Source organism: Lygodium microphyllum, chromosome 15 (genome assembly GCF_053477565.2).
Source record: "Lygodium microphyllum isolate KBCC chromosome 15, Lygodium_microphyllum_v1.1.10, whole genome shotgun sequence".
Classification (NCBI taxonomy): domain Eukaryota; kingdom Viridiplantae; phylum Streptophyta; class Polypodiopsida; order Schizaeales; family Lygodiaceae; genus Lygodium; species Lygodium microphyllum.
The window spans coordinates 83,528,792-83,549,660 of NC_141149.1; the positions used below are offsets into that span (position 1 = coordinate 83,528,792).

At 37.8% G+C, this 20,869-nt stretch overlaps 1 protein-coding gene across 6 annotated transcripts in view; it reads right to left on the reverse strand.

The window, feature by feature from the left end:
• Positions 1 to 15,546: 15,546 nt before the first annotated feature.
• Positions 15,547 to 20,869, reverse strand: part of LOC148024723 (uncharacterized) — a 165,524-nt gene continuing 160,201 nt past the window's right edge. The window contains exon 6 of one of the 6 annotated variants that reach the window (XM_087693753.1): positions 15,547 to 15,915. In XM_087693753.1, the coding sequence (XP_087549879.1) occupies positions 15,883 to 15,915 (33 nt within the window). In that variant the 3' untranslated portion in view covers positions 15,547 to 15,882. Of the gene's footprint in view, positions 15,916 to 18,919; positions 19,300 to 20,869 lie in introns of those variants that run through there. The other 5 variants (XM_087693756.1, XM_087693750.1, XM_087693758.1 and 2 more) reach the window with 5 other exon arrangements.

Here is a 20,869-nt window from a genome sequence, read left to right on the forward strand (position 1 = left end):
TCAGATGTATTACATGTGTCATCTATTACAAAGAACTTGGTGTCAGTCGGTCAAATGGTAGACCAAGGGCTGCAAGTCAGATTTAATGCAAAGAGCTGCTTTGTAGAAGACTTCAATGACAAGTGCAGGTTGGTAGCAAAGGGAAGTAGAGTTGGATGTATGTTTACTCTGGATGCTGGAATTCCTACTTTGAATGTTGCTATGTATGCTAAAGGGAAAGATGTTGCAGATATTGAAATTTGGCACAAAAGCAATGGACATGCAAATGTACAAAGGCTGAAATTAATGCAATCCAAAGGGTTGGTTACATGTTTGCCTACATTTAGAGTTGCAGAATTTCATAAGGTATGTGAAGCATGTCAGTTTGGTAAGCAGGCAAGATAACTCTTTTCACATGATAGAGATGTAAGCAGAAATATCCTTGATGTTGTGCATACAGACATTTGGGGGCCTACACAAAATGTATCTCTTGGAGGCAGTTTATACTTTGTCACATTCATTGATGATTGTTCTAGAAAGCTGTGTGTATATTTTATGAAGGAAAATAGTGAAGCATTTGAGCACTTTAGAACCTTCAAGGCTACAGTTGAAAGAGAAACAGACTTGAAAGTAAAGTGCTTGAGGTCAGATAGAGGAGGAGAGTACCTCTCGAATGAGTTCAGTGATTTTTTGAGATCTCATGGGATAAAGAGATAGTTCACATGCAGATATACCCCACAGCAAAATGGGGTTGCAGAAAGGAAAAATAGGTATATTGCAGAAGTTGCACGCGCCTTGATGACTGAAAAGAATATGCCTAAGATTTTTTTGTTTGAGGCTGTTCATACTATTGTTTATATTATGAATAGAACTCGCACAGCTGGAGTTCATGGGATGACTCCTGAAGAATGCTTTACTGGAAAGAAGCCTGATGTATCGCACTTGAATGTATTTGGCTGTGTTGCATACGTTCATGTGCTAGATGAGCTATGGAAGAAGCTTGATCCAAAGGCATAAAAATGTGTTTTTATTGGATACTTTTTAGAGCAGAAAGGGTATCGCTGTTATAACCCTGTCACATGTAAGTTCAGAGTGAGTAGGAATGTCATCTTTGATGAAATGAGCAGTTGGTATGCATCTAGTGGTGATGCATTGGATGATGATGATGATCATGACACTCATGTGCAGGATGAAAAGCAAGAATCACGGACTCTTATTGGACCAGAGACATCATCTGGTAGTCCTTGGTCTGGAAGACTAAGGAGTATCTCTACATCTTCAGGTGCATCTAGTAGCACTACAAGTAAAGACAAAGGAAAGAATAAAGTGTCAGATGGCATTGATGCAGTTCTTGATGGAGACTCCAGTGGCTTAGAGAGCTTGGATGATGATCTTGGTATTCTTTCTGTCAGGACACCAGGTATATAGAGAGCTCATAGTAATGTAAAGGCTCCATTGAGTGATCCGGTGGTACGCAGATCTAGCAGGGTCAGATACCCTTTTAAAAGATTTGTTTTTGAAGGTTATGCAGCTCACCATTATGCTTATATGGTGAAACTAGTTGAGGATGTTGAGCCCACATGTTTTGAGGAGGCTGTTGGTCATGCTCATTAGGATGCAGTAATGGATGAGGAGATGACTGCATTAGAGGCCAATAAGACTTGGGATCTAGTATCATTGCCAAAGGGCAAGAAAGCTATTGGATGTAAGTGGGTTTATAAGATTAAGCACAATGCAAATGGTTCTATTAGTAGGTACAAAGCTAGGCTAGCTGCAAAAGGCTATGCCCAGACATATGGCATAGATTATGAAGAAACCTTCAGTCCTGTTGCTAGGATGGTAACTGTCAAATGTGTGATTGCTTTGGCAGCAACCAAAGGTTGGAGGTTGCAGCAAATGGATGTGAAGAATTCCTTCTTGCATGGTGATTTGCAGGAAGAAGTGTATATGGATCAACCAGAAGGTTATGAAGATTTAGAGCATCCCACGTATGCGTGCAGGTTGAAGAAGGCGCTCTATGGGCTCAAGCAACCACCTAGAGCATGGTCTGACAAGATCAGAGAGTATCTTGTCAATATTGGCTTTTATGTTTCTGATGCTAATCACTCACTTTATGTGAGAAAGGGAGATGCAAGTTTGGTCATCATAGTCATCTATGTGGATGACTTGATTATTACAAGTGATAGTGATAGTGGGATTGCTGAAGTCAAGGATTTTTTGGAGAAGAAGTTTGAGATGAAGGATTTAGGTGAGCTAAGGTACTTCCTTGGCATTGAGGTGATTAGATGTGATGATGGTATATGGCTGTCCCAAAGACAGTATGGCTTGGATATGTTGTCCAAGTATGGTATAACAGCATGCAAACCACTTTCAGTCCCGTTGGAGCAGAATATAAAGTTGAGTGCTGGTGTTGGGGATGAGATAGAAGACCCTACTATGTTTAGGAGGATAGTGGGAAATTTAATCTACATGACCATTACAAGGCCAGAGTTGAGCTACGCTGTTGGTCTTGTGAGTCAGTTTATGCAAGTACCTAAAAAGCCACATTTGGATGCAGTCAGACGCATATTGAGATATGTGAAGTCCACATTACATTATGGACTTTTTTATGAGGCAGGTATAGATTTACAAGTATTTGGATACACAGATGCAGATTGGGCTGGTAGTATGTCTGATAGAAGATCTACTAGCGGATACATGTTCTTTCTTGGTAGTGCAGCAGTTGCTTGGAGCAGCAAAAAGCAATCTACAGTTGCTTTGTCGAGTACAAAGGCTGAGTATAGAGGTACTGCTATTGCAGCATGTGAGGTAGTATGGCTACAAAAGTTAATGGCTGATTTGGATGTGTAGGTGGAAGGTCCAGTTGTCATTTATTGTGATAACATGAGCAGTATATAGTTGGCTAGGAACCCTATGTTCCATGCCAAGACAAAACATATTGAGGTACACTACCACTTTGTGAGAGAGAAGGTACTAGCAGGTGAGATTGACTTGGTGTATGTCAGCACACAGGATCAGATAGCTGACATCTTTACGAAGGCATTGGGTACAGAGTAGCTTCAAAAGTTTCAAAGCTTACTTGGAGTTGCAGAGATGCAGTTGAGCTTGAGGGAGAGTATTGAGATGACAAGCTCAACACATGCGGACATTGATGATGGACCGCCTGGTTAGATGGGTCCACACGTCTACAGTTAGCACGTCGGTGGTCATTATGACTCTCACATGGCCATTGACTCATTACTTATTATATTCAGGTTGTTACACCTATTTACAGCTGGCATAGTTATAGCGTCAGTCGACTAGTGTAGTCGGTTATGCATTGTTTGACTTAGTAGGCCACTTTCCTTTATGATGTATCTTATCTATAATTTGGGTACATTGTAAAGTGTGTGGAAGAAGAAGAAGAAACCAACAAGAAAACGTTTTGGCCTCCATCTCTCTTCTTGTCTCTTGAGTGAGCTTCTCCTTGTGCATTCTGTGTGTGTGATCGACACAGCATCTTGAGCAAGTCCCCCCACCACGCGATTCTTGACATTTTGGGTTATTTTGCTAGTTTGATGATTGGAAAAGATCAAGAAATCATTTAAGTTTTTTACCTTCGACCTTTGTTGCATTTAGAGTAGGTTAGGATTAGGAAACCAGATAGGAAAAGCATAGGGTTTGCTGTTGTAAAACATGGCAAAACAAGGCATAAGTTATGCAAAAATGAAAAAAAGGAATACTTGGGATGTTTAATGTCGGAAAGTGAGTGATTGGGGACATCAAAACCTTACCCGGGAAGGGATTTAAGAGCCAAGAGGTCAAGGAAGAGCTCATTTCATACCCTGACATTGAGAGAGAGTGAGAGAGAGTGAGAGTGCGTTTCCAGCATTGATTCGATTTGACCTTGCCATTGGGGAGTTCTTCGCACGATTCAGGTACATTAGGACCTCCCTGCTATGTATTTGTTGTGATCGGCCCTTGGCCCACAACTTGCAATTCGGCCCACTCGGCCAATTGCACTCAGATGCCTTTCATTCGATCTGTTTGAGTGAAGCACTCGAACCACTTGATTCGGCCACTCGACCCTCGGTTCACTCTGCCCAATCCCACTCGAACTAGTTACTATTCGGCCCTCGGCCCACTTGGTCCAATCCCACTTGGACTAGTTACTATTCGGCCCTTGGCCCACCGTCCGAGTGACACACTCGGCCCCTGCAATTTGAAGAAGTTGGGCCAAGTCAGGATTTTCTTAAATTTTTCGGCCGCATAAACCTTCGTGAGTCCTCCCAACGCATGGAACTCGATTCTGACGCTGGGAATAGGAAATTTCGGAGGATATTGTCACTTAGCAGCTCGAGTAGGCTATTGCTAGACCTAGAGTCCTAGCGACAGCCAACTGAGCCAAAGACCCTGAATAACCCTAAAACGGGCAAGACAACGCAGTGAGAAACCCTAAAAATTGGCAAGACAGCCAAATGCAGGTTAACAAGCCTATTAGGCTTAAAACGAAGCGAGAGAGTGCGTAAGCCACTTAAATACTTGTTTTTCGCACTCACCCTGAATTTTCAAGAGCATAAGTGCATGGGAAAGAACACACACATACTGAGTAGAGATAAATTGAGGATTGGATGCAATAAGTCAAGAAACTCACTCAGATAAATACCTCAAGGAACCCACCAATAGGAGAAGATCCCAAGACATAGATAGACAACCAAGGCACAGAGTAGGACCAAGCAAGCGACACTAGAAAAGTGGATCTAACCAACTTGCTCAGCTTGATCGACAGCTTGGTGGAGCACGAGAACGTGATTGTGTCAGAGGAAAGCTCCGACCGCAGACCGAACGAGGAACTCAACTTAGGAGTTTTTCTAGAGGAAATTCAGTAGGCTGGTGAGCAGCTATGATACACACGCTCGATATGAATACCACGGCAGAGTAGTAGAGGCCATCATAACAGACTTGGAAGAGGAACGGAAGCTAGCCCACAAGGCGCTGTAAGGCATAGTGAAATACAACCAAGACCGGCGTACTAGGAGCTTAAGGCAGAACACAGAATTGCGTAAGGTATAGCAGGTGCTGAACCTGGCAGGTGGGAATCTGACCAATCATGAGAGAGCCCTGAAAGGAGACTTGACATTGAGTGAGCTTCTCATGAAGCGACTACTTGACAACACAGCAGCGGAGCAGAGTGCTGCAGCACTAGTGACATCAATACTAGCAGGATTAGGAGCAAACCGAGGCTCTAAGGGCCAGTCTAAAATCCCAATTGTTGCAGAGCAACTCAACAAGTACCAATCCCACGACGATCCATATGGCTTTGTAGAGCAATTTGAGCAAGTATGTGAGCCAACGGCCTCACCGACTTGACTCAACACTCTCAAGCATTCGGGCTTTACTTAGGCGACAAGGATAGGACTTGGTACACGAGTCTAGATGCCGGAAAACGAGTAGACTTTAACAACCTCAAAAACCTCTTCATCAAGAGATTCTCCGAACCCGAATACTCTAACAATCTGCTAGTAAGATTGATGAATGTCAAGCAGAAAGTGTTGTTCTTGAAGACATGAGTGACATCCGGTTCACTCGTTGCAGCCATCCATTCCTCTCCACCACTTCCCTCCAGGTTTGCTTAAACCTTAAGAATTTCATGCAAAGCTGGAGATTTTTTAGCCATTCCATTAAATCTACTTCACTACCCCCTCTTGAGGACGAGGACTAACAATTCCCTACTACTAAACCCAATCCAAAAAAAGAAGAAGAAGAAGAAGAAGAAGAAGAAAGAAGAACAAAAGAAAGAAAGAAAAATGTATCCACACGTAGGTCACGTCACATGGCTCACAATCCATACATCTAGGGGCCTTAAGTTAGATGCGTTCGGTGACCTCGGTCGGCCGGCCCTGTTCCTCTAACCCCCTAGCCCTTTTTTGCCCTCACTTCACGCTTAGGGCACCCCAAGGGTAGGACACACCTAGGGAGGTAACACTCGCCTATGGTTAGACCTGTCACTCTATGCTATACTCACCGCACCTCCCTACCACACGAACGGGGCCCTCAAGTGTGGGACATCACCCAGGCCTACCTGTGGTTAGACCCAGCTCCCCGTTCCACCAGCACGAGTACAATGCACCACACAGTAAGGCAAACACTCCCCTTAAATAGAGCACCGCACTTTTCAGATACTGCAAAATGTGACAAACCACCAACTCCGGAGGCCCCATCATCCACTTGACATCTTATTGGCTCTCCATCAACCATCATTGCCCATGCTTCCCAACCATCCCAGCCCACATGTGGCCCTACCATCACCTAACCAATAACTTGCCAATCACCTACACTTTCCCAACAAATAGCTCGACGTGCCATGGGATTGACACCTGCCTCGGAGAGGGGTAATGTTAACCTCAATTCGAGATGGCAAAAAAATGAAGGAAAAAGCGAAAAAAAAGGAAAAAAGAGCAAACGTGTAGGAGCGGATTCTAAAGCTAAACTGAGGCAAAAATAGCAATTTTAAAGGAAAGGCGCCTCAAAAACTCTAAAAACTCTTGTAAAAGAGTGCCAGGCTTCCTCCTGTGCCATTTGTAAAAGAATAGATGGGTATAGGCTTAGGGCATGAAGCAAGAAGAGGGAATTAGAAAAAGGGACATTGCCACAATGGCCGGTCATGTAAAAAGGGACGGGTGCCCATGGGATTTTAGGGTTTGTATATATAGAGTTTAAAAAGTGAATGGAAGCTCATTCTTTGGTGTGTGGCTAACAAGAGTCCTCTGTTCTTCTCTTCTTCTCTTCATCTTGCTTGTGCGTGTACTCTTGAGGGAGGGAGTGAGTGAATGTGTGGGAGTGAGGGATCAAGAGGGTGAAGCTCTTCACCATCTCCTCTTCTCTCTTCTTCTCTCTTCTCTTCTCTTCTCTTGTCTCGCAGGCGGCTATGGTGGATGGAGCTTGAAGATGGAGAAGGCTTGAGGATGCTTGAGCTAGCATCTAGGATCGTGGAGCTATTAGCTTGTGTGAGAGAGGCAACTCATTTCGGCATCAAGATAAGCTCATTACACCCCGAGAGGATCGATGGCATGTCAGCTAGGTGAGAGATAGCCATGAGAGGTTGCTTGGAATGCTTGAAGCAATAAGCGGTCCGTGGATCTTGGTGGTTGAGCAAGAGCTCTCACAACTACAAATGGGGTTGTGCTTTCATTCCTTTAAGGGACATATGCCCAAGATGGTGATGCCAAAAAGATACATGTGGAAGATTAGTCATGGCTTAAATATAATCAATAGAGCCAAATACAAGTAATGGATACATGCTGTCAACCTTGGCACCTTCAATAAAAATAAGACTACAATGAGCAATATTTCATATAGAATCACCAAAAGAGACATGGTACCTATTATCATCCAACTCTTTAGCAAAGATAAAGCTTTTAGTCAAAGTCAGGTACATGACATACATCATGAAGCACAAATGGAGCACCAATACTAAATCATAATCTCACATCACCTATGCCAACAACGTCACATACGCGATCATCACTTAGTCGAACTGAACTTATACAGTGTAGTAGGTATAAAACCACTGACGGTGTGAGGTAACATGGAAAGAAGCCTCGGAATTAAAATGGCAACACTGAGCATAAGCAAACTAACATCAAATTACTAAGTAGCATCAATTGATAAAGCAACAAGTATGTAATTATTTGAGCTACACTCCAAGGTATTTATTTTTCTATCTTAACACTAAACTTATGAACAATGCTACAATCATAAGAAGATTTGGTATTATTCTATGCTTTTTCTTTGCCTTATTCATATCTATCATTAGACATCTTATGGTATTGCAGCCTTATGTGACCTTGTGGCCTACAATAATAAGAAGTGATAGAGAACTTGGGACCATGGGACTTACTATGTGATTTCCAATGAGACTTAGACTTGCCCTTATTGGATTGTAAGTCTCAACCATGATTATTATTCCCATTAGCGCCTTGTATGCCTCTTACTATAAGTGTATGAAAAGTACATGTTGCATCAACATTCTTCATGCTCACTTCTTCTGTGAGAAAAGCACCCTCTATATCGTTGAGCTAAAAGCCACCTTGAGGAGCATTTGTACTCACAACAATATAGAAGGTATCCCAAGACTTGGGCAATGTGACAAGAAAGAAAAGAGGCTTAACATTCTCCTCAAACTTAAGACCTTGCGAAATAAGCTAACTAAAAATGGAATAAAATGGATTTAAGTGAGAAGACATAAACATTCCTTTCTTCCTACAAAAGTCCACGAGTTTGTTAAGCCAATATAGTTATGTTGCATGACTGTGTTTATCATAGAGATCACAAATCTTTTTCCATGATGCATAAGTACCACCCTCAATCCTAATGACATTTAAGTTTACCTACTTTGACAATGAAAGAATGATGGTAGGCTTATATAGCTCATCAAGCTCTTCCCAACCATACGCATCGTAAAGTTCTGGCTTTATTTCCTCTAATTTCAATGGCTTGACTTGCTTCTTTTTCACCAATACCTATCAAATTTGAGTCTTCCAATACTGGAAGTTATTGCCATTCAACTTCTCTATGTTATAGCATTGTCAATGAAAGCATTTTAAACACTTTTCATTATATATGCCAAACAAAGAGAGTGTATGCTGCTATAATAATAGCAAATCAGACTTGAAAACAAGCTAAAAAGAGTGTAGTAGGAGGAAGAGTGAGCCGATACACTGCTATTCACAAGTAGAAAGTACTAGAGTGTTGAGTTGAATACAAATGTTTGCTCTCAAAAGAACTTCCCAAAATTGATTTTTAGTATGGATGTCCATAAAACTATAGTAAATCAACATATAACTGTAAGCAGTAAATCAAAATATTGAAGGTATCAAGTACGTAGATGCATATCACAATGTATATCAAGCATGTATCTACCACTAATAACCCACTAACAATAAGTAGTACAAGGGGTCCAAATCAAAGAAAAATAGGTCAACAGTCATAAATCTTTGTAGTGAAAGTATTCTCCTCATCCAGACTAAATGATAGCTTCAACTATAGGATTTGGTACATTTGTTAGGGAAGTGAAAAGAGTTGAAAAGACTTTTCTTACGGCTTTTAAAAGTATTGCAATGGCATCTTCTTCAGCAACAACTAGAGTTTGGATTGAAGCTGATTGAGCCATCAGACCCTTCATGTGGAAAATGAACTTTTCCAAGTCTTCTTCTTGCTTGTATTTGAAGCTAAAGAACTCTATTTTTGGAAATATTTTGGAATTCTTCCCTCTTGCACCATATAGTTTATGGAGTTCATCCCACTTGTCTTTTGCAATTGCAAGGTGGTTAATATGGTGAATGAAGGATTCATCCAGGTGCAACATTATTATAGCTTGGGTTCTTTCATCATCTTTAACATCCATAGGATTGGATGGATCAATGGATTTTGTCCCTTTGATGAATGGATAGTAGTCTCTCTCCATCATTTTATATTTTACTAGCACCTATCATGGGTGGAAGTTTCTCCCCTGAAACTTGTGGATTTGAGGCTTCACATCAATATAAGTCATGATAGTAGGAAGGTCTTACCGATTGCCCAATGGCAATGGCAGTGTCTATTCCTTTACAAGTTTGGCACTACAAGTAGAAGAAATCAAGTTGAAAACAATTGATGTGAACTCGGATAAATAGATTAGATGGAGAGAAGAAAATGGTTTGTGTGTTTATACTTGACACATAGTCCTACAATGATCAATAGTGGGAGTTAAGCTTTTAGGAAATATGCTTCAGATGACCCACTTAATCCCTAAAGACATAAAACATCTTTCACAACTGAGTTAAACCAAGATTATGACTAAGAAGTTGAGCATTAGTACTTACAAGCACTAATCTCAAGTTCATTCCTTACACGAGATGTGATTTGTCTTGATGGACTTACTAATGCCCATTAAGTGTATCCAACTTGAGGTGGAGCTTCCAGATTTTCAATGAACACTATATTAAGGAATTTGGAAATTTCCATGCACTTTGGGAACCCCCAATACCTTTATTGTTTGACCACATGGTCAAATCTTATTGTCTTACTTAAAGGTAGAGTCTACCCTAAATACTATATAAGCTACATTCCCAAATCCCACTTTCAAATATGGATCAAGATTTAGCCATGTGGTCAAATATTTATCACTTATTTGAAAATGAGACTTGACAAATTCTTAAATTCTCTAATATGGTGTTAATGAGCTCCAAAGAAGGTTAATGAGTTATTAGAATCACTGTTAGAGTTGAAATAATGGTTGGATTTAAGAAAACCCTGAGGCTTAAAATGAAGCTTTCATGGCTTCCAAGACTTGCAATTAGAGTTTGGCTCAATGTGAGTAGCATGGATGGAATTTCTAGAAACCCTATGAGGTGGAGATAGCCCACTTGGGGGGCTACAAATGCCCTATGGTGGCTTGGATGATTGTGCCCCCCTTGCTATTGAGAAATAGACAAATGATGTATGCTCTAGGAAGAGCTGTCCTGAATCCCATATGCACAGTGAGGATAGTGGAGAAGTTGGAAAGCTATAAAATCATGTACTTGGTTCACTGTTTTAAATGAATGCTATTGTACTTTGTACTTAGAGTCTATAACTCTATCCACTCAAGATTGGGTTTATGAGTCCAGGCTAATCTATCTTGGAACCTAATTCACTTGAGTAAAAGTTTGTATCCAGTCATCAGTCTTCTTCATGTCTATTGCTTACGAGTTCAAGCCTCCATAGCTAAACAATGTTCAAGATCTATGTTTGCTAACATGGTATCAGACCCATGGTGAGCTCAGTTTAGCCCTTTCTCCTACTTCTCCAACTTGTCATAGCTCAACTCCAGCTCAGGACAATTGGTTGAGTTCATCTCCCACTTTATTTTCACACACTTCTTCTTGGCCACCATAGCCAGACTGCACCTATCTTCAGTGGAGCTCTCAAATCTCATCATACAGACAATTTCAGCTTAAGGTGTCTTCTGAGAAGCTCTTCCTCTGCTCCCAGCGCAGCTCGCTATCACATCAGAGTGTGACATTATCCATCATAGAACCCAGCATTACGAACATCGAGCATTGCTGTCTTTGCTGCGCCCTGTGACAGTCGTACAGCCTGCGTGACGTGTGGAGGCTGCGATTTGTTCTGCTCATATGGGGCATTTAAAACATATATTATAGGCTATCCCCCGTCCAATCCTCGGTCCGAATGGATGTGTCTAGCTCCTGCTACAACAAAAAAATCAGGGCTGTCTGAAACCCTAAACAGTGGAAGCCATAGCCAGGAACTTAAAAAGCTTGGCAGCCTTGTCTTTTCTTATTGGCATCATCAATAGTGACCTTGATCACTCTGAAATTATCTTTGAAGCCTACTGCAGATCTGGAAGGATTCAAGGAAGTTCAAAGATTACCTAGAAACATCGAGCCAAATATCAAGATCTTCACGATATAGTATCTATTGATACTCAAATAGTGCTTCTTGGCACTTGAATATTTGAGCTTACTCAAAAGTAACTCATCTTCTGATTCCAGTTTCGAAGAACATTCTCAAGTTATGTAATGTTTTTAAAGTCACAATTATCAAATCCCTTGTGAATCTCAATCTTCTTGTAAAAGAATAGACACTGCTCAAGAGTTCTGATGGTAAGACCTCCTACTAAGATGACAGAAGTGGAACATATAGCAAAGTTTAATGGTGAAGGCTTCCATGCCTAGAAGGAGAAGACCATGTACCATCTTATGCGGAAAGACTTGTGGGACTTATTTGAAGATGATGCAGATAACAAGAATGAAGATGATGAAGACAGGTTTGTTGAAGAAGACTAGTTCAAAACCAAAGAATGGAAGAAGATGAATAATAAGGCACTAGGCATCATTGCGTGGGGACTAAGTGATGATGTGCTACATTATATATCTGGCATTAGAAATGCTAGAACCGCTTGGGAGGAACTTGACAGAATGTTTGGTACCCAAGCAAAGAACTCAAAGGTAAAATTACTTATGCAGTTTTATAAACTAGATATCAAAGACAATGCTTCTATGACCACGCACATTAACAAGTTCAAGAGCCTAAAAACCTAGCTTGCAACTCTTAATAAGAATATTGATGAAGATGAAGCAATAGCCGTACTACTTGCAAGTGTAAACAAGGATCCATATGAGAACCTTGTGTCCACTCGAAGTAATGTTTCAAGTCTCTTACTCAAAGATATTGAACACTCACTGCTTGATGGAGAAAGAAAATTTAAAAGCAAAGATGTAAAAGAGACCAACTCAAGGAAAAACCTCATATACACTAGAGGAGCTATTGGACCCAATGGAAGAGGTCGAGGATTCAACACCGACAACAGGAGTTGGATGACGTCATTATTGTGGTAAAACTGGCCATATTGTCAGTGAGTGCTTCCACAAGAAAAGAGCACATCAGATGTAGAATGACCATCACCAAAGTCACTTCATGAATGAAGAAGAAGAAAAAGATACTTCCACTACCATCAGAAACTCTGACAGATTGTTTTAAGGAATTTGTTCCCATAGTGGATCTCTATGTTTCCCTTAGTGGATTTGATTTGTAAAACCCTTGCCAAAGATGTAAAGTCTCAAGCTTTAACTTGACTAGGTTGCCTATGAGCTAGTCTTCCGGTTATCATGTAGGGGGGACAAAAGCCAGCAAGTGTAGGGACTCATCATTTGAGGGGGGGTGTTGAGAAATAGACAAATTATGTATGCTCTAGGAAGTTGGAAAGCTATAAAAGCATGTACTTGGTTCACTTTTTTGAATGAATGCTATTATACTTTGTACTTAGAGTCTGTAACTCTATCCGCTCAAGATTGTGTTTATGAGTCCAAGCTAATCTATCTTGGAACCTAATTCACTTGAGTAAAAGTTTGTATCCAATCATCAGTCTTCTTCATGTCTCTTGCTTACGAGTTCAAGCCTCCATAGCTAAACTGTGTTCAAGATCCATGTTTGCTAACACTTGCAACCTGGGAAACCATGCAGATCTTTGCACTATTAAAATTACAACTATTTTTGCATTTGCTGCAATGTTAGCTTCTGTTGTGGACAATGTTAGGCTCTATCATGCCATGTTGCTGCACCCTGATTAGAAGAAAAGATTTCTAGAAGAAACCCCGCATAAATATTACCTTCTTTCCTCTCTCCAGATTCTTCATTGATGATTGGTGGTGAAGATTGGCTATGGTGGAGAACAAGATTGTGCACTTAGGTTAGGATGGAGTTGGAGAGAGCTTGTTGGATCAGGGATGGCTTTGACACCATGTTGAAAAAAATAGTGAGAGCCAAAAGATTTGTGCATAAGAGGAAGAGAGAGATCAAGTACAACAAGGAAACCTTGCTTAATGAATTGCTCACAAGTACAACTGGTACACTCTCTCTACCATTAAGAGTAACCTTCAAGTTGTTTATATAGCCTCACTGTGAGCTAGGATTAGGGTTTTCCATGCCCTCTAGTTCATTCACACCTCATTTTCCCTCTTGCACCCTTGCTTACTCAAGGTTCCCATGCTAACTTTTAACAAGATCCTAGCCATGAGAATAATACATTTATCAATTTGTGAACAACAAGCATTAATGCCAAAGAAGAAGCTTGAATCCTTGACTTTTGTTCGACAAAGCTTCACTCCTTATGCTCCTTACTTCAAGTGTAAGTTTCTGTGAACAAAAAGTGTTGCTTTAATACCAGCGAAACGGTGAGCCAGAGTGAAAGCACAAGTAGTAGCAAGCAAAAAGCAAGAGCTATGGAGATTCAAGTAAGCGAGAGCAAGGCTATATGCAAGAACTCCAACAGTCACAAACTATGACCTATCTTCCCTTATACTATCGTCATATAAAGCATCAAGAATAAAGTGACAATGATAGATAGCCACTACCTGTAGTGTATAGGTATGCAAGCAATAAGTACAAGTAAATGTAGGAGGCTAGGCACAAGTAGCCTTTAACCCCCAACAACCAAAAATCCACAAGTGAGCAAAAGATGGCTTTTCACCATCCTTAGTCTCCTTTGGAATGGCAGACTACAATGCCTTAGTGAGTCATCTATTAAGTATATAAGCTATACACAAAACAATCTTAAGCCAAAAACTATGTATTAAAGTTTGACTTTTAATCGTACATCATATCATTTCTATGAGAGATTTGATCTTTTGCTACAACTTATCATTTTGTTGTATATATAACACTATACATTGGTGTTTTATCCCACGTTGAATTAGATATGCAATAAATTCTCTAGTCATATACTTCCCCCGCTTAATTTGAATGGAGAGTACCTACTTTATATTGTTATAAATTTTCATATGTGCTTACAAACTCATTGAAGTACAAAAATACTTTTAACATAGCTTTTGGACTATATATCCATGCATGTTTACAGTAATATAAAACTCACAAAGTACATGTACTTACCAAAAGAGGATGTTTGTTTTGGACCACAAACATCACTATGAATACATCGTATCAAATCTATATAAACATAGCAAACTAGCAAGATTTAGAAGATTAAAACTTGTATGCTGAAGTCTTATATCTAAAATAGCTTATAAATTTGCAACTGTGTATACCATATTCTCGTCATATTTAACTATTAAATTTATACAACCCATGGTACAATAAACCAAGTGTAATAATTGTATCACCACAAGAGAGACTATGAATTGTACACTTATCTCATCAATAAACTTCATAATCAAGCAAATATTGGCACATGTAGAAATTGACAATAAATCCTTATTGAACTTTGGTACATAGAAAGCATATGTAAGTATGAAAGCATTACCATTGGCACCAGTGAATGCAATCTTATAAACACCTTTGAAATAATAAGAAGAGTTATTGGCATATACTGACCTTAGGGATATAGTTAAGAGAAGTGAACAACTATGCTGAGAAATAATATGCTTAATGGCACCATTATCAAAGTATTATACATCTAGATCCACAATAGACATGTAATAATCAAGTAATGAAGGATCATCCTTGGATTCTTTACTAACTATCCACTTTATATTTACACAACATTCACAGATTTTGATTTCAGAGAGGTGTTTGCAATAGTCATACTAGCTTCTTTTTTCTTACTCTCTTTTGCAACAAATTTAAGGCAATCTTTAATGGCATGATCTTTTCCATTACACTATTTGCAATATTCTACTCTATTTTTAAAAAATCTTTATCAACTTTTATTGTGAACAATATTTTCATATTTTTTCTTACTAGCAAAAAACAAAATTTTTAAATATTTTTTTAACTATCCACAAAATCTTGATATAAAGAAAATATAGAATTTTCTTTATTTTTTTGAATAGCTAAAAATATGCATAGTCTTATTTTATTGAGATTTTTTAAATATCTTAAAATAGAAAGTAAATAATCAAATGATAAAGCATTCGAATTGCCTTTTATCATCAAACAAAGAGTAGACACAAAACTTTGATAAAAATAAAAAAGACTTTTAAGAATAGTCTATACAAGTAAACCATCTAACAAAATGACATTTGTAATAAATCAATTTATCCTTAAGATCCTTTATATTTGTTAAAAAACTATCGATGGCATCACCTTCATCCATATGTTTACTCTCTAACTACATATACAAGTAAGAAATCTATACCTCATTTCTTCCTTGACATAAATGTGCAAGTATATCTCAAGCACCTTAGCTTTTTTCTTGACATAAATGTGTACGTATATCCCAAGTACCTTAGTTGTCTTACATAAGCAAATCAATGGGATCATGATACATTTAACAAACAATGAAATCAAAACATGAGCCTTTGTATAGGTGGTGGTGGTTCTCTAGTATTAACTAGAGGAAAACTAAAACCTCCAACGTCCTCAATAAAACATGTTTCTTTTGTTTCTGATACACTTGTAGCTTTCAAAATACCACTTGGATATATTTCAATTGCCAATGTTCCAAAGCCCCTTTGTAACCTAGTACATAAAATATTATATAAGCCCATGCTGGATAGTTTGTTTCATTTAACATGTTCTCAACAACCAATATGCAAAGTAAATCATACCTACCAACCATAACCATTGATATTACTTTATCTAAATGTTGAATGTATAGAAAGAAATATGCACAAACCCAACATGTTATCGAGAATCACATGGTGGGGGGACTTACTTGAGTTGCTGCCCCAAACATATAGCATACACACAAGAGGAAGCTTACTCAAGAACATAAGAAGATAGATATATGCCAAAATGTTTTCTTGCTAGTTTTTTTTTCCTTCTTCCTCACACAATATAATGTACACAAAGTAGAGACAAAATACAACATAAGAAAAAGTGGCCTACTAAGTCAAATAGTGTATAACTAACTATACCAATCGATTGGCACTATAACTATGCTAGATGTAGTTAAGTACAACAAAGTAAATACAAGTGATAAGTCAGTGGCCATGTGAGAATCATAATAACCATAAACGTGATAAATGTAGACATATGAACCCATCTAACTAGATAGTTCATCATTAATGTCCGCATTATAATGCCATACAACAAAATATTTTCAAGTGACACATCGAGCTTTTTACATGTAAAGTATTCTTTGGGGATCATTTCATAAACTCTGGGCTATGAAAGTTCTATTCATAATATAAACAACAATATGAATAATATGTCAATTTTTCCTTTTTGCAACCCCATTTTGCTGTGGAATATACTAGTAAGTAAATTATCTCTTTATCCTATGGAACCTCAAAAAGTCACTAAACTCATTAGAGAGATATTCTTCCCCTCTATCTTATCTCAAGCATTTAACTTTCAAGCCTATTTCTGTTTCAATAGTAGGCTTGAAAGTTTTCAAGTGCTCAAATATATTAATCTTTTTCTTCATGAAATATATCCATAGCTCTCTTGAATAATCATCAATAAATGTGACAAAGTATTTGCTGCCACTAAGAGATACGTTCTGTTTAGGCTCCCAAACATCTATATACACAATATCAAGTATATTTCTACCCACATCTCTGTCATACGAAAAAGGTTAGCTTGTCTACTTATCAAATTAATATGCTTCACACACTTTATGAAATTCTATAACTTAAAAGTAAATAACCTTATTATCAACTCTTTAGACTTTATTAATTTCAGTCTCTTTACATATTTACATGTCAAATACGTTTATGTTATATTTCAATGTTTATATCACTCTTTTTTCTTTAACATATATAAAAACATTCATAACAATAATTTCAACATCTAAAGTGAATATGCGACCAACTCTACTTTCTTTTGTGAGATCAATATACACTTATCATAAAAGTTTTTTACAAAATAACATTTTACATTAAATTGAACATATAACCCTTGCTCTACCATTTGGCTAATAAACACTAAATTTTTTAATGATTGATTTATATGTAATACATTTGACAAACTCTTTGTTGGTTATCATGCAAGGACAAGGAAACCTTTTAAATGTGTAAAATTGGGTGGCATAAATCATTATCCATCTATATATAACATGAATTTTGTAAATCTTTTCTCTCAAAACCATTCAACATGACTAGTCTTATGATTAGATGCACTTGAATTGACATACCATACATTATTATGTATCCTCTTTTTTGTAACAATATTTATCATATGCTACATAACAAAGACACTTATTTTTATCTTCATTTTATCGTAAGACGATGGATAGTTACAATTTACTACTGCGAATATCATCATTTTTAGCATAACAATGGATTGTAATATAACCCGCTTTGCCACAATAATGACAAACAATACCGAAATTTTTAAAACCTCTATTCTGCTATCCATCTCTTCCTCTAGAGCTCCTCGTGCCTCTAAAGTTTCCATAGTCTCTTAAAACTTGTATTTCACTAAACTGTTGATTTAACCTGTTTTGCTGATTATCACCACCAACATGTCTCATACCATGGTCTATTAAAGAGGATCTGCCACACCTTTAACTTGAGCAGAAACACTTAAACCTATTTATCACTTTTTTCAGATGATTCACTTTACATATTGATATCTTCAGCGATCATAAGAGAGACCAACTCATTAAAATCTAGAGATGGCTTTCGTATATATACAACAATGACAAATGATTTCTAGGCCTTATTATTAAGGCTACCTAAAGTAGATAAAACCAAATTAGCATTACATCACGTATTGCATCAATTATTGTAAAAGCATCTGCAATAGTCATCATCTTTAAAACATACTCATTGATAAACTTTTTTTTTTTTTTCACAAGTATTCAACTATTGCTTGAGTTGAATCTTTCATATCTTTGTATTTATTGAAAATGTATTTTAAAAAAATACCCAAGCTACATGTAAAGTTTTTACATTTTTAATATATCCCAATATACTATTATCAATGACTACAGATAGTCAATACATCACATTTTTATGCTTCGCATTCCATTCTTTCCACATCTTTAATTCATATGCAGTCGCAAGGTTACTCAACTCTGGCCCATTTTCTTCATCTAAAATGAACTCGTAAATGTCTTTTTCAATAAGTTCGTCACAGAAAACTTTCATGATTGATCATTATTATTCTCTAGCTTGTCAATGATGGGGTTTCCACTATTCTCTACCATTATCATAAAATTGATACAAAATAATAAACAAGTATTTTATAATCTTTCACAACAAGTACACAACAATACACCAAGTAATATTTTTCACTAAGACGCTCAATAGTATATGTAATTTGTAACTTATTTCTATATAAAACTTGTGTTTGCTTCTTTTCTTGTAAACACCTCAAAACTTATAGATTTGAAATCTATAACATGTGCACCCACTTTTATTCGACACAACCACAATTGCATTATACTGTAAAACTATTGTGCGCAACCTTGTAGATCTAAAATGGGGTCTAAGACGATCTCAGATGGTAAAAAAAGTAGCAATAAGTATAATATACAGTGCTTTATCCAAATACCAAATCTCATAATAATATGAGATTTTCAGTCTACCTTGTTTTTTTATACCTCCACAAGCACTATCCAAGAGAAATAGTAGAAGAATGAAAGAGCTTCTTACCCGTTGCTTGCTTGCTCGAATCCTTGGCCTTTTTCAAATTCAATTGAATAAAAACCACCTCTTGGGTTGGAGTGCTTTGTATAGTCAATACCCATTTTCACATTGAACATAATATGCAAAATATTTTCTACACTTGATGTATCCATACAAATGGGGATGAACAATACCAATGAGATGCTTGTGGAGACGATTAGTCACCTTCCAAAAAGTTCATATATGGACCCCAACAAAGAGATTGGTCTTCAATGCTTCAACATTGACAGAGAAGGGACTTTTGGAATCAATTCTCCTTCACTTAAGCCTTCAAAACCATCCTCTCTTAGTGGTGCTACTCTGATACTATATTAAGAATTGCATGGTAGGAAAACTTGCTAGAGTTGTGCCAAATACACTATACACATAAGAGGAAGCTCACTTAAGTACACAAGAAGAGAGATGAAGGTCAAAACATTTTCTTGCTAGTTTTTTTCTTCTTTCTCCTCACATAATACAATGTACACAAAGTATAGATAATATACAATATTAAAAAAAGTGACCTATTAAGTGAAACAATGCATAACTAGCTATACTAATAGATTGGCACTATAACTCTGCCAGATGTATGTAAGTGCAATAAAGTAAATACAAGTGATAAGTCAATGGCCATGTAAGGATCATAATGACCACCGACATGCTAAGTGTAGATGTGCGGACCCATCTACCCAGGTGGTCCATCATTAATATCCACATGTATTGAGCTTGTCATCTCAACACGTGCTATATAGCATAATACAAAGTAGAGTGTAAAGGCTCTTATTTGTAAAATTGACTGCTATTGAAAATTTTACATAAAATGACAAAATAGCCTATGTAGTACTAGCAATAGTACAAAAATATGCTAAAACGAATCAGAATAAAAAATTTTGACCAATGAATGCTGGTCAAATCTTGTCCCAATTTGAGAAAAGTAAACAAAGAGTACCGATGACTCTACCCAAGAGATTGATACTTGCTTTGATGCCACTTCTTAGATTTAGGATTGTAGGAATGCACACATGACTTGGAGAAGAAGTTTGAGAGAGCCACAAGAGTCTATTAGATAATATGTACACTTCGGAGTCACTTGTGAAAGACTACACTCTCCCTAGAGAAACACATGCTCAACTAGCACGTGTATATAGCATTAAGTGTGTTGGAGAGACAATGTGCACACATATAGTTTCATCAACCATGCACCAAACTATGGCTATTTGATACACATGTCACATCCACACTCCTATATGGGATAGCCATTTGGGACCCAAGTGTCTATCATTTGAGGAGACAACCATTGATAGATTAGGATGGACCAGAGAGAGAGAGAGTTTAATGATAGATGGGAGCATATAAAGTGATTGTTGGGCATGATGATATCACATATGATATGAGAAAATAGTTGACCCCACACAAGATCATCAAAGTGGAAACCATGTTCTTAGTGTGAGTTTTACATATAGATTATGAATCCTATTCCCTTCTTATAGATATTGACAACTTAGTATTGGCTTTCCCTAAATAGTTATTAGTAGAGGGTGATAAACATTGCTAATTATTCTCCTTGATCATAGTTTGGATTGCCTTGTACTCAAGCTCAATTGGTCAAGCCGAACGATGTGATCACAACAAATGTACTAAGACTAGATATATAGAGGACTCAGATTAGAACCCCTTTGCCCTAGGGTGTGACGATGGCACAGCACATGGGCTACATCTAGCTATTGGCAAGATCTATACTTACCAATTTTGTGGTGACAAAGAGCTAGAGATAGAGGAGCATTACGTTTGTCAATGCATGGATGTTATGATATTTGAGGTGGATACCATTGCCCCTTTTTGAGAGGGTTTTGGCACTT